Source organism: Falco peregrinus, chromosome 4 (genome assembly GCF_023634155.1).
Source record: "Falco peregrinus isolate bFalPer1 chromosome 4, bFalPer1.pri, whole genome shotgun sequence".
NCBI lineage: Eukaryota > Metazoa > Chordata > Aves > Falconiformes > Falconidae > Falco > Falco peregrinus.
Genome location: NC_073724.1, coordinates 57,549,878 through 57,564,948, shown reverse-complemented (window position 1 = coordinate 57,564,948; position 15,071 = coordinate 57,549,878). Strand labels below are relative to the sequence as shown.

Sequence of the window (15,071 nt, the reverse complement as noted above, 5' to 3'; positions counted from 1 at the left end):
TGGAAATGGAACTGTTACAAATTGCACATTACCTACTTAGTTGACCATGGAGTAGAATAGTGCAAATAGTAAAGCTATCAGCTTGTGCTCAGATGTGTAAATGCCTGATACATGATGATGTTAAGAAAGGAGACAGTGGAAAGGGAATACCTCAACTTAAGATACTCAATTAACCCTGGTGCAGTTGGATATCATTAAGCAAAGAGCTGAACCATCTTCTTCAGGTGGATGTTTTTGCAAGGTAAATTCATGTTCTATAGACAGGTGGATAAAATACAATATCTAACATATGGTTTGTAATTATCTCAAAATATTCAATACAGCTTGTTGACATAGCATGTGACAACAGTCATGTGTCATGTATACTTAAAGATCACTGCTTTATCAGGAAAAAAATGATGGATTAAGGATGAATGCTATAGCCAGTGGAAGATTACAGCTAATCCGTTTATAACTGCTGTTTTGGTAATGAGATTTATGTTGTAAAGGTATACATGTAATACTTCTGAAACAGGTTTTTCCTTTCAGCAGCTAATTTTTTTTATTAGTCTTGAAGTACAAGTTGAAGTTTTATTAAAAAGGTGAGCATTCTCTTGGGAAGATTTTTCTTGAGTCAAATGGTTTTTGGTTTTATACGTATAGTACCCAAGATGAAAGAAGGAGAATCTATGGCAGTATGTAATATATTTAAGACAGTACTTTCTAGGAAGAGTGTTTTAACTGAAAGGTTGAATTGATACAAATGCTTTCCATCTAAGTATTGATCCACAGGAATTAATAGTTCTTGTCGGTGGAGATGCTGAATGAAGTCATATCTGTAGATAAGTGTCTGTAAGAGGTAAGCTCTTTAAATTCAACTGGGTTTCAGCAGAGGACAGTGAGCTGAGTCTTGCATCTATCTGAGATGCTTTGAGGACATTTTATAATGTCCACGTAGCTGGTCTGATTCTTTTTCTGCAGAGAAGAATGTCTCCTGTGACTTCACTGGATGAGTCCTTTGGGGATTGCTGCTGGGCTGGGTAGGAAAAGGAGGTCATGCAGAACAGGGTTGTCTCACCTCTTAGCTAATGAAAAAACTGATGACCTCCATACACAGTGTCCATCGTTCTTGCTGCAAAGTGGGAGAGACACCTGTGGGATGTACCTTTGCTACGGTTAGAGGAAGAATATTCTGTTCAGGTTTGCAGTTGGCTCCTGAAACAGCTGCCAACTGTACCCTTAAGAAGTCATCTCAGGGCTTTCAGTATTCTCTTCTTTTTTTTATCTCTTTTTTGAAAGTATTTTTTTACTATTTCTATTTATCTTAGTAAACAGACTTTTAGGATTTGCAATGTACCCTGAAGGCAAGTGTTGTTCATACTTAATTCTGTCCATCACAGCTGTCACTCTAAATATATTTTATTTCACTTCAGTGTGTACACATTCTTGGAATAAGACTTTACGAAATGTGGGGTGTAGCATGAGAATTTGGTCCAAAAGAAATTAATAGATAATTGCAGTGTGTGGTGCTTTTTTTATAAAAAAAAAAAAAAGGATTTTTCAACATACAGTTTTGCTTCTGGTTAATTAGCAGCTTCTACTGCAATCAGAAAACAATATGCTGTATGAGAGAAAAAAGGATACATAGTTTTGATGCTTTTCTTTGTTACTTATATAGGTTTGTCTTTGAACAAAGAAAGCAAGTTAAAATTCTTGCAGTCACAAGAGATTGGAAAATTAGTATTTTAAAAGTGTAAAACTGAATCTTAAATATGAAATTCCTTCCAGAGAAATAAGAAATAGTGTTGATTAGGAAATCCAGAACAGGTTTTGATGGCCAGTTGGAGTCCCACACTGCTGATTAAATATAATACACAGGCCTGTTTTACTTGTATTCAGACAGAGCCTTGTACAGCCTCTCTTTGCAACGCCCTTCTGTCCTACTGCATGATCTTGAGCATCTCTCAGGTTAACTTGGTGTGTTTGGCAAGTTCCTGTTTTGAAAACTGTCCCTGTCATTTTCCTGCCTGAGAGCATCCCCTTTGAGATCCTGTTCTTTGTGGTACCGTCTGGTGCTGGAAACTAGGGAGCCATCCTGTCTGAGTAATGAAACAGAACAAGATGACCTCCAAAAGTGTTCCAACAGTTTGAAAACTCAGTTGTTAGGGTTTCCTAAGCTTTGAGTAGACCCTTCCTTGTTAACTGCACCAGCTCCCCATTGTTTGGGTTAACGCTGGAAAACTGAAAAAGAAATGTCTGTGCTAAGCCTTCCAGTGGGTTCAAATCTGGGAAGACTTTACTGGTGTGGGCACAGTAAAGAGTGACAGAATGGATTTTAAGTAGGGACTAGAAGAATATACCACAGCATGGCATGGATGTTACTGGAGCAAACCTTCCCAGCGTGAGGGTCACTGGAGAGCACAGTGCTCACAGAGCTCAGGTCTGGCCGTTCTTGGCATAGATCCACCACTGCAGGGGCAGCAGTGTTGGGGTAGTGCTGTATTTTGAGTTGGGAATTCCCTCAGGGTCCGGGCTGACCTTGTGAAGAGCCAGTTATGGAAGGGTAGTTGCACATGTTTCCTCATTTATCTGCAAACTAAACAGGCAGCCCACCACTAGCTAAGAGTTAACCACTTTTGTTTTATAGTGCCAGGGATGAGCATCACCACATAATGGGTAAGAAGTGCCAAAACCCAGATGCTCTGACAGTTTGCACTGACACACTGAGCAACAGCTTTGCAGCTTCAGAGTTTGTTTCTGTCAGCTGTGCTTCATTTCCATGCTGTCCTCTTTGTCAAATTACAATCCAGGCTGAAGATGTGGAATCTGTACCCTGCTGTTACCTTGGCAGCCCCTCAGATTTGTCAGTGAGAACATCCCAGGACTTACAGCAAAATCTGTCATGCTGTGTGTGACCTTCCTTTCTCAGAGCACAGCTGCCAAACAGTTGTAAATACCATATGTTCCTGTAAGCAGAAAGGAAATGTAAAGGCTTAGGTTTGAAGCAGGGGCATTGCATCTTAAAGTCAAGTGATAGTCAGAAGCTTTTGTGTCAGATACGTAGTTTGACAAGATTAGGTCAGAGCGCAACACGTTACTTAGAGTCTGAATTTTTAATGAGTTTGGAACAAATTACACTTGTTTTTGTTCACTTTATGAATGTCTCAAACTTGTTTAAAGCTCAGCCCCATACAGACAAAGCTTTTCTAGTCTTCAAATACCACTTACACCTTCATGGTTTAGAGGAATTGAATAGTATGCACGATACATACTGTCCAGTGGTAAATTTAATCTTCTAAGAAGACAAACTAAATTAAGCACTGTAAAATTGTGGAAGTTAGTTACCAGAATGCTGGACCTTATGCAGCAGGTTTCATTAGTCCAGTCTTAAGTTCAGAGAATTTAACACCCTACTAAGGGTAAACTCACCTTTCAAAAACAAAACAAGCAGCATTCCAGATAAGGTTGTGCCAGTACTTTTTTCAGTGGCATTAATGGTTGTTGCAGTGTACTGGAAATACGTATAATTCCAATATCATAGTTCTGAATAGGTGTAAAAAAGCTATTACGGAGTTGGACTTAGTAGTTCAAAAGTGAGGATCATGCAGGCTTTCTGTTACTTACGTTTACTTAAGATTAACCAGCATAGAGCCCTTTTGCCTTTATTGACCTATTTATCCTTAATTGGCCCTCAAGAATAACATGGCCTACTTCAGCCATCTGTAGTTGACTCTAAATGAGTCCTCAAAGTTGTTAACTTTATTCAAATAGTCCACCCAAAGCAGCTCTGCACAACCTGAAGAAATTACACTGTTTTTTCAGTTTAGAAAATTAAAACTCTTCCTTAAACCCCCTTACTTTAGTTAATTTCACACACTAAAAGAGAATCTGTTAAGCAATAACTTTGTCTTTTAGTGATTATTTCTGTTACCTGTAGAAATGCATCACAGACATTCTGATTATAGTCTATGGGATTCTTTGATGGGGTAAAGCCTGGTAAGTTACCGTAAAAAAGGCTGATAGGTACCATGGAAAGGACACCAGTGCACGTGGTACAAGCAGATGAGCAGGCCCAGGCAAATGATGATACCTGGACACTGTAGTTTATATCTTTAACACTGGCTACATTCCCTCAGCTTGCCTTCAACAACATAAGCTTTTTGGAGCAGAAGGAATCTCAGCATATATAATGGAATATAATGGAATAGATTACTGTACTCCAGTCAGTTGTGTTTATTTTAAGGGGGAATTCACTTTAAAGTGGGAGAGAGTCTGATTTAAGAACCTGAAGTAGCAGAGAAGATAGATGAGCTGTAGGGACGAATCAAAGAAGATACTGATGCCCGTATCTCTGAAGCTGAGTGGGGAGGGAAAAGAGAAATGTGACTGTTTATGCTATATAAATCGACATAAATAATTTAAAATAAATAAGGTATGTAGCAGTGCTGCTTATTTGGCTGAGACAGTGCTTGAGACAGAGGTGCCTCAAGTAAACACATTTTAATTCATATCTCACAATTTCAAGGGACCTACTGCTGCGCAGGATAAAGACCAGTGGTTGCCTTTGGGACCAAGGCTTGAGAGCAGCTCTCCTGGTTGTCAGTGAGTTGTCACTTGCCTCATAGACAATATGTCTCTGATAGCAGACCATCTTCCTTGCGGGTTCTTGCTTTTCAGCCCATCTACAATCATCGTGAAGTTTGGATGACACTTCCAAAATTTTGAATTCTCATCAGCACTTTAGACAAAGCTCTTTGAAGTTGCTTTCATTATTTTGTCTCCTGTTTATCTGGCCTTTAAGATCTCCTGTCACTGACACATCATGTATAATTATCTTGCCTATGCTTATAAAGTTTCAAAAGGTACTTTCATGGTGTTGCTCTTCCAGGCTGTGTGGTTCTGCTTGTCTCTTCCACCTCATGAGTAAATTACATCATTATGTCATGGGTTTTATTTATGCCATCTCACAACCGAGCGTTGATCTAAATTCTTCTTTGCCTGGTTGCTGTGAAATCCTAAAATACAGTTTTGTGTATCTGATGATTCCCCAATCCTGAGAACACTGAAATACAGTATGAGTGTTTTCAGACATACCTGGGGCATGAACTAATAACAGCCGAGACTAAAAGTAAGCATAAATAAGAAAAATAGAAGTTTTCCATCAGTAGTACACTGGAAGAGGTTTAGGGAGAGTTAAATGGAATGTGGAGAAGGGGGGGGGGGGGGGGGGAAGTGCATAGTGGAGGGAAACAGATCAGATTTCTTATCTGAACCTTATCTAATGATGAAACTTTAACAGGTTCAGCTCCAGCACAAAGGCTTAGGTTTTTTTCATTTCCTGGGCAGCTTCATCTGTTTCTCTGAAGGGAAGGCAGTAATTATCAAAACCAAATAAAAAAAAAAGTCCAAATGCTGTGTTTTGAATGTGCATTAAAAAATCCGTATAGTCACAGAATTCCAGTGCAGAATGAAAAAGATGGTAGAATAGTATGCACGTTGTATTTATAGTGATTGGGGGGGGGGGGGAGCAGTGTTTATTTTCATAATCAGATTTTTAAACATAAAAATCAACGAGAAATGGTGCCTCCTTGCTTACAGGTTATGGTCCTCCTGTGGGCTGCCACAAAATGGGGTGTGTTGAGTGAAATGCTGCTGATACTGCCGGGAGGTTTATATATAAATTTTTACTTGGCATTCAGCAATCTTGGACAGACCACTAGAGGCTGCACTAGTACAGCAGCGCTTCTGACTGTCTCACTTTACATTTGTTATGTTAGAATTCCTTCTCTTTCCTAGATTTCTTCATGAACAATGGTCAGCCTTAGTTTGAGATGGGTGAGTTTATCCTTCCACAGTTTAAGTTAATCGAGCTGACTGTGAGAGGGCCCAGTAATCAAATATAACAAATTCTAGATCAATAACCTTTTGTGGAAGCACAGTACGGGCACTCACTGAATACAATAAGGAGTAGATGGCAGGTTTTGTCCCTGATTCCGGAGATTTGGATATGGAGAGATAGCTGCAGTGCAGTGACTTTCACAACACCAAGCACCTGCTTTGAATTCAGCACCTCAGGAAGCTTGAGGTGAGCCTGTTCCTTGGGTCTATGCTCTATAGATGGTTTTCCAAGGAGATTAGAAGCAATAGATGTGTCCTCCCAGCTGTGCTTCCTGTACTAGCTGACTTCTTCAGTGTTCTCAGCTAAAGACGTGTAGGTTACAGAAATTAAAGACAAAACTATATTACTAATTCCATCTGAAATTATGCTGAAGTTGTCAATGATTGCATTCACATTTTTGTCCCGTATGCATTGTCATATGCCAGAAATAGAGGGTGCTCATCATTCCTGTTCTTTCTCTTAAATGTTGCTGGACTAAGAACCGATACCTGATAGACCAGTTACACACCTCAACTGAAAGTGTGTTTTTGTGGGAATCTGGACTGAGGTGTCGGGCCTGCACTTTGAATCAGAGCTGAAATGTCATGCCAGTTTGCTCTAAGGCATCTCAGGAGGTTTGCTGGTATCCAAAGAGGTTCATCTGGGTGTTCGTAAATCTTATATTCATAAATGTGACATTGTTAGGAACGGTTCTGTTCTCAGATGTGTGCAATATTCTTTGACCTCAGTCATACATATACATCTCTGGCAGAACTTGGCACCAAACTGATATTTTCTGCCTGATTTTCTGTCTAACCGATTGAATGTCATGGTAGTATCATGCACTTGTATATGCAGTGATCTTTTGGGAATATGTTTTCATTCTATTTATTTTCTTGGCAGATTGTTTCTTTGCCACTGATGTCTCAACACCAATGCAAACCTCAATTTTTCTGTCAGAAAAATAGAAAATATGATTTTAAAGTTTCCTAATTTAGAGCAAGTGTGGTTAGTGGGAAGGTATTACTGTCCAGCCCTCAATACTTCCAACTTCTCTTAAGTGTGTAATCACTTTGATTTGTACATTCACATTACAAATTTGGAATGTCATTTGTAATGTTGGTGTTACAAAGGATTTATAACACTTTTTATTTTCCAACCTATTCTTCAGTTGAATGCTTTTAAGTACTAATTTAAGTGCAGGTTTCTAGACAACACCTAAGAGAGATCTGATATAGCAGCAGCATTACAGAGCAGTATTCAGCTTAGATGCTGTGTTAAAACCTACAGGCTTACTTAGCAATTTAAACCAGAAATTTAATTGTCTAACGTAGAACTCCAATAATGGTTTATAGTTCTGTTTCAGTTTCTGCTGTATCTAAATTGATTCAATTAGGCACATTCTACAGTGAGGCTGGGTATTATGGGCTATAAAACCCTGCAGTACCTGTAGCTTTCAAACTAGAGCTTTGCAGAGCGGGATATATCCCCTTCTTCCCATCATTTACTCAAGAAAGCACAAGACTGCTTTCTCCTTAGAGACTGTGGTTTCAAATGTTAAGAAGTCCTTAATCTTAGTCTTGCTTTGGATAGTGAGAAAGAAGCTGTCGTAAGATCAAAATACTAAGACCAAATTAAAAAATATTTTAAAATCAGTAATTAGAACACCTTTTAAAATGAGGGGAATGTGCCAAATGTGATAATTTCTTTTGTTTCTTTTTAAAAATATCCAGCTGGTGGATTTGTTTTGGAATTAAGTGGACGAATTGGCCAGTTTTGAAAGAAAGTAGGCTTTATGATAACAAGCAATCAGGAATTATAAGAAAATTAAACTGCTGTAGGTCTAATTCCTGTTTAGTGCCTGGGTACTAGATTTTGTTTAGTGTTACAGTTGAGCTTCAACTTTATTTTCTTTGTCAAATTCATAAACACTTAAATTCTTCTACTGTAGGAAAAACTGCATCCTCTAGGACTTACCTAGTTATCAAATAGAAAAAGTCTTGGTTATCCGACATAAGGACACAAGGAGGGGAGATGTGGGGCAGGGTTATGCCAGGTGAATTGTTCCAGCCCTTCCCCTTGCTGGAAAACCAGCATAAAACTGGTAATGTGAAATGTCACCATAGGGCTTAGTTGAATTATTTTCATTCATAGATGCTGTACTGGAGATTTCTGTCTTGATTTGTTAATACCATTAATACCATAAGACAATATCTGATTGTCTTCTAGAACGTATAAAGGCAGCTAAGGAGATTGCTCTTCTCTGCTTGCATTCATTGCCAGGGCATTAGTGGTTTCTTTTTTTTATTTTTAATATGTTAAACACGATTTAGAAAAAGTTCTTGTCCTCCCCCTCACCCCCCTAGAAGTCATTCCTAGCAGCAGCAGGAGAGATGGAGAAGTGGTCTTTGAAGTGACTCGGGTTCAATCTGTTGAAATGCCTCTGAAAATGTAGGATGCAGAGTTTCTCTTGGGGAACGATAACCTTAGTACTTAGTGTCTGGTTTCCAACAGCCTGTTCCTAAACAAAGTAACAGAGAATGCTGTTCTTGATTACCCTGGCTTGTTTGCTGATGACTGAATATAGGGTAACTTTCTGACTTCAAAGATTGATAACTGCTGAAAGTATTTTTATGACTGGGGGCATGACAGGAACACTTGCTGTTCAAAGTGATTGTTACCCCTGGGCTCAGGCTACTGGACTGTCTTCTTGTATATGCTGAACCTGTTTGAGCTCCAGCTTGTCTTGTTCTGCACTGTGTACAATTCTACCTTCGAGATTTTTTTTTTTTAATATATATTTTTTTATGAGCCACACAACCCTTGTGGCATGCCCAAGCATAAACCTAATTGCCATATGGACAGGATGGGCAATATCATTCCGAAGATGTTTCACTGGGTCTTGTATGTTTCCCTTTTTGTGGTACAGTAGTATGGCCAATGATGGGTGGGTGGGCCGATTCCATGGTCCTTCGTACATAGGTCTACATGTTGCATGCCAAAAAAGGCCAAGATCTGTGAGCAGCCTGAGACCCCGCATCTCTTCGAGCAGTGTGTATGTATCACTGATGCACATTGCTGGTCAGTGATGAGCTACAGAGGGTTAGTAATCTTTAATAATGGGTGATACCAGGCATCTAAAGACAGCTTCAGCTGTTTATAATGCAGATTGCTGCAGGCATTGCCTGGGTGCTCTGCTTAATGCAGTTAATTCTTCACTGAATGTTACTGAAGTCCTCCTGTCAAAATAGCTGTTCAGCTGTTGAGAGCAAGAATTTCTAGTCAGTTTGTATGCATAGGCAGAGGTAGTCAAGGTAGGGAATAATCCTGAGTGTAATGTAAGCCAACTGTTTATTATTAAAGCTTTAAGACTGAAATTCACTTTCATTAAATTGGAATTATTTAACCTAAAATGCCGCACAGAATTTCAAACATGCAAAATGATGATATTATCAAGCCTCTGCAGTGAACCTGAAGATTTGTTTTTGTTTGTAGTAGAGGGCAATGTATACGATCAGTTTTCATACTAGAAGCAATAGGAACTTATTTGTGTAGCAGTTGTCACCACCCATATCTTGGAGAAATGCAAGGATCTTTCAGATGATGACTATGTAATTGCTTCCACACACCCCAGAGGGAAGTTTCTTTCTGCAGTCCTATGTAGCAGAAGCTTTCCCACCCTTTCCCCCAGGTGCATGAGCTCATTAAGTCTTGCAAACAAGTCAAAGAGGGAGAAGTCCCCAGATTTGAAAGCTGAGGAGTCACTAAATGGAAGATTCAGTTCCTGCTGTACAGTCTATGTTGGAGAACTTGGTGCTTGTAGGGCAGGTGCTTCAACCTCAGTCTCTCACCTTCTCCAAAAGGTGTTAAACTGGCTCCCCAAGATGGAGAAAGGGGACTGAGCAGAAAGCCTACCCTCTGCTGTATTTTCTCCTGTCCTCTGTGGCCCCTGCTCCCCTTCCCCTGCTTTCTACCTTTCTGACCCAGCCTTTGTGAGTTTGCCAGATGTGTTTCCTGCAGAGCATGGATGGTTTCTCTGCCTTTCTAAAAATGTTCTGTTCTTTGTGCTGGTGAGTAAAGAGAAAAACAGAGCTTGTGCCATGAACATTGGGTTGTTTTGTGTGTGTGTTAGGAGGGAAACAAAGGAAGGAAATACTAAATTTGAATTACAAGCTTATAGAAGTTACATTTCAGAAAGTACACCAGATACAAGTAAAGGCATTAAAGAAAACAGAATTTGTAAGGGAAATGTCGAGAGGCCTTAATAGGCAGGTGCTTCTGCTAAGGTTGTCTGCTGTTTCTCACTGTCAGGGTTGGTTTCCAGTCATTTACAACTCTGCCAGATTTTCTTTCCATTCGTGAGTCTCACCTGAGTTTTTGATTTAAAGTTCAGCCAAAACAACTGAGTTGTTCCCAAGAAGCCAGGGAACAAATCCACTGTGTTTTTCAAACATGGAAACAGTCTTTTGTTTGAGAAGCTCAAGTGCCTCCATCCTTGGTCAAGGACTTGGACTGCTTAGAAGAATGATGGCCTTTGTCTCAAGGAAATACCTTGAGAAAAATCTGCCTGTATCGCAGGTCACAGGTGCTCAGTAACTACTCGTCTGTTGTCAAAAATGTCCCACTTCATCCTGGGGCTGAGCAGGGCCTTCTCTGCCATTGCAGCATGAGCTGCTCTAGAGGCAGGTCTGCTGCAAGGCTGACAGTGGGAAAACTGTCTCTTGGGGTGCAAGTGCTGCCTGTTGACAAGCAGGCTGTGCAGGCAAGCTTCCTGACTCAACAGGCAGGACCACAGCCAAGGGAAGTGTCCACCTGAGGGAAGATACTGACAGATTGAGTGGGACATAGGGTGAAGGAGACTTGGGCTGGAGGATGAGAGGACTGGATATTCAGGAAGGGGCAGGGTGAGAACCAGTTTGGTCATTTGTTCTGACAGTATAAAATAAAAAAAATTAAAGCCCCAAGACTTTTTGAGCTGTTCTTGGAGCAAGGCAGCAGGGAATGAGAATGGTTGAAGGGATGAATGGGTGACACAAATGTGGGTGGTGGTGACAAGTTACTGGAGAGTGTAACAGAGGTGTGAGAAGATCCTGCCTAAGCTGATGGGTACAGTGCAACTGGAGCAAGGCAGGGGGTAAAGCTTGATGAGCAGGACAGGTCGTGTCCATCAGAGCATTCTTCTGCTGAAACACAGTAGACACCAAAATGCTTTGCTCTCCAGCAAATGGGGGGGAAGGCAGGGGAGAGGAAATCACTGTTTGGATAGAATGTAATAATTATGACTGAGGAAAAGAGGGAGAGCTGATACTTAAAGTTAAATCAGGAGCCAAAGAAAAATTGAATACTGCTTGTTGCCGAAACACCATTCATCCTATGCCCTAAAAGAGGGGAGTCTCGCAAACTGTCTTGTAACTACATACACAGGTGTGTGTAGCAGCAAAGAGAGGTCAGTAGAGCAAGGGTGCACTGGCAAACAGACCCATTTCCAGTATTTACTTTTCTTGAATATGTGACTTTTGTTACCTTCGTAATGTTCTCAACTCTTGTACACAATGTCTTAGTTTAGTTTGTTGCTTCCTGCCTACGACTTGCTGGAGCTGGATCCCAGACTCCATAGCCAGCCCTTGGCAACATGACACTGTTATCAAGATAACAAATATTTTTCCCACTGTGATCAGTTCAGAACAGAGTGTTTAATTTTTTTTTAAGTAGTCTATATTAATGGAGTGTTAACAGTTTGAAGTCAGGTGCTCAAGACAGTGCCACTGGTTGTCTGCTAGCCAGCAGTGGGGAATTGTGGCTTTTATGTCTAAGCCTGGAAGGAGGCTGCAATCTAAATCATGCAATCACCCAACATACTTGATCCCTCAGTTTGGTCCAGCAGTGGAAAAAGAAGGCTGACTAAAGACATCATCTGGGCTATCTAAGAGATGTACTTTTCTTTTGTCAACTCTTACGCTTAAGTAAGCCTCGTCTGTTTGTTTGGGTTTTTTTCCTAGGAGAATGATATTAAGCTCTGCTTATCGCTAGGTGTTAAGGCAGGTGATTAACTGTGTGGAGCTACCATCTAGATCTTCTCTGGGATCCCAGCTGGGTCTGTCATCCTCTGTGCTCCTGGAGAGATCTCTGATAGATGCTCTGTCAGAGGCTTTAAAGTTATGCTTGTTAGGCAGAAATCTCAATAGCTTCTTGAAATATTATACAGATGTTGCATTTAGGTACTCTGTGGGATCTGAAATTATGCTTCCATAATGCTCCAGGAATCCTGGAGATTTCTATTGAGCAGGGAAAATAGCTCTCTAAGCATCATAATACTCTTCAAAATCTGCATGAACTGCCATGGGAACAGCTGTAGCACCTTTTTTATTTCATTCACCCATGTTTAGACTGTGTAACCCAAGGACTTTGTTTTGCAACTTGATCATTGTGGAACGTGGTTGCTGTTGGCATTTTATTTTGCTCAGTTGCTAAAGGTTAAAATGGTGGGACCTTTAAATGGGGAACAGGAAGATGCTAAAATCAGTCTGGATCTGTCCCTCTTGCCCTTCAGATAAAGAAAGAGAAGGAAGAGGGGAAGCTTTAGTAAATCATGGATATTTACTGTAGTGGGAAGCATATTGCTAATATAAAGCCCTGATTGTTTGCAAGATTTATTCAGGCTTACAAAGCAAGTACTCAGATGTTGTTTATCAGTGCTGTCCAAACCCAGAGGCAAGAGTTAAGTAACATGCACTGAATATAGGTAGCGAGGGGTTGTTTCTAATATTCTCCTATGTTAAAATGACTGCCTAGCTTCTTTTGAAAGAAAGCAAGTGTTCCTTTGCATTTTTTATGAATATTCATGTTTCTCCCTAAATATTTAGTCTGTAAATTTGAGAGATATTACAGTTTGTAAAAGAGAGGAGGTAGACTGTGAGTCATGTTTAAAATTGTAATTTTGAAGAATAGCTTAAGATGACACATCTGGATACCTGTGTTCATCATCCTGTTATTATTATGCTACCAACATAATCTCATATAGCAAAGCTCATGTTTTCATGATTCAGCAATCTCGAATAAGAGATCCTGACATTCTGTTGTGTGTTGATTTTTATATTGCCTTTTAAGGTATGTTGGTAACAAATTGATGCACAGTATTTCTAAATGACACACAGTAGGCCTTGCAGTAAATTATTATCCAGATTGAAAATACAGCACATATATTAGAAATGACCAAATATATGAGAAAATAACAAATCCGAGCCCGTCTGCCTTGTATTTGCCTGTCATTTCCATTTTGATTGCGATTGGCTGGCAAGGGCTGCTGCTGGCATTGCACAATTGGCTTAGTGGGGAATTACAAAACAGGAGCAGATCCCTTGATTGGGACTCCGTAGCACATGCAGCTGAGCACAGGCGAAAAAGAAAGGTCACCCATAGACAAGGATTTGAGCAGAATCTCTCTCACAGATGTTTCCATTCCAGAGAAGCACGTCTGATCCCATTTTTCTCCTCTACGACTTGGAGTGTTTAAATGCCATAGGGATATTTTTCTTTCGGTGAACGTGAAAATGCACCTGGGAACAAGTTTGCAACCTGGAGGCATGTGAGAATTTCAGATGCGCAAGGCAGTATCATGGAATGATCAGAAGGATCTGTGGGTTTAGGGAGTTTTAAATATCAGTGAGGAGGAAGACAATTCAAACAGAAGGTTAAAAGCAGATGCAAAAGGAAAACAACTTTGTTTTGATCCTGGAATTATACTGTAAACAGCATGAAGGAGGGATTATATCAGCACCAAAGCAATGGAGAATCGAAGGGGTTTATTTTCCTCTGAAATAATCTCTGTGCAAGAAATGTAAAAACTCGCTTGTGAAAAAGAAGAATTCATTATTTGAATATGGTTTGAAGCTCTGTGGAACCTGTTTGGGACTGCTGCATCTTTCCAATGGTGTATAGTATGTATTTATTTCAGATGTGTAGATGAAGAAGATTCAGCACAAAAAGGTCAAGCTACTTTTTTGTAAATAGTTTTTAACTGCTTTTTGTGAGTGAGACAACATAGGAATTTCATTTGCATTTTTAACTGAACTTTCTCTTTCTTTCCTCCTCCAAACTTAGTTTGCGAGATGCTGGAATTGGATTTATTCTTGTCATAGATCGCAGACAGGACAAATGGACTTCTGTGAAAGCTTCCATACTGCGGATAGCAGTGAGTACTGTTTTAAGTTAACTCCTAAGAAAGATTTTCTATGTTGAACCTTCCTCTTATGAGTGGAAAAACAGGAAATATTTTATTTCTTCAGCAAAATGTTAGCTGATAGATGACACAGGAAGTATCCAGTAGTTTTGTATTGCAGCTGACTGGGACCAAGCATCATGTATCTATGATGTGCTTTTAATGCAGTTTGCAGGTCAGAACATCTTCCTGAGAAAACACTTGGAGAACATGTGTGTGTGTGCATGCAAATGTGTGCAGCGTGCAGCTCTTCCAGGTGGGAGCCAGTGTTTACATGGACGTCCCATGTGTCCTATACAGCTTTGGGTCCACCTTTCACTAATCAAGTGAGCTTTCCTTTTAGGAAGGGATGAGGGTCCTGATTTAGTTTGCCACTTGTGAAAGGTATTCAGGTGTAAAAACTGATTCAGTGGTGTTCAAATTAAAATAAGGGTTGCTTGTGTACCTTATGATATTACATACCTACTGTGATCAATCAACAGCACATGCTGGTACTTTCATTCTCTTTTTTAATTATTAGTTTTTAAATCTGAAAACTAAGCTTATTAGAGGCTTCTTTTTTTACATGAGTAGGAAAAGAGATTCATGTTTATCATGTACTTATCCTACTGTTGGTTTACTTTTTTATTTCTTTGGGTTTTTTTTCTTGTTATCCTTGCTTGAATTGTTAGTGTTTATAATCTTTCCAGTAAGTGCTGTAAGCATCTTTTATTCAATTTTTAGTGGCTGAAAAATTTTGACTCTGTAAGGTGAAAGTTAAATCAAAACAGTAAATGTCATTTTTGTGTAGCCCCATTCTGACCAAAGAACTGTTTGCTTATTGTAAATTAAAGGTATTTATTTAAAGGTAATACCTTACTCCCACTACATGACTTTTTTGTGAATGAATATATAATGATATAATATTCTCACAATACAACTTTTTCACAGTGAGTATGTTAGAAATGTTAAAATATTGAAAATATGCCAAAATACTAGCAAAATCTGCTTTTGCAG

At 39.6% G+C, this 15,071-nt stretch overlaps 1 protein-coding gene across 21 annotated transcripts in view; it reads left to right on the top strand.

Moving 5' to 3' along the window:
• The window catches only part of MCF2L (MCF.2 cell line derived transforming sequence like), a 163,762-nt gene that overhangs the window by 110,041 nt on the left and 38,650 nt on the right, over positions 1 to 15,071 (top strand). For 20 of the 21 annotated variants that reach the window (XM_055801169.1, XM_055801166.1, XM_055801156.1 and 17 more), the window contains one exon: positions 13,958 to 14,048. In XM_055801169.1, the coding sequence (XP_055657144.1) occupies positions 13,958 to 14,048 (91 nt within the window). Of the gene's footprint in view, positions 1 to 13,232; positions 13,844 to 13,957; positions 14,049 to 15,071 lie in introns of those variants that run through there. The other variant, XM_055801172.1, reaches the window with a different exon arrangement.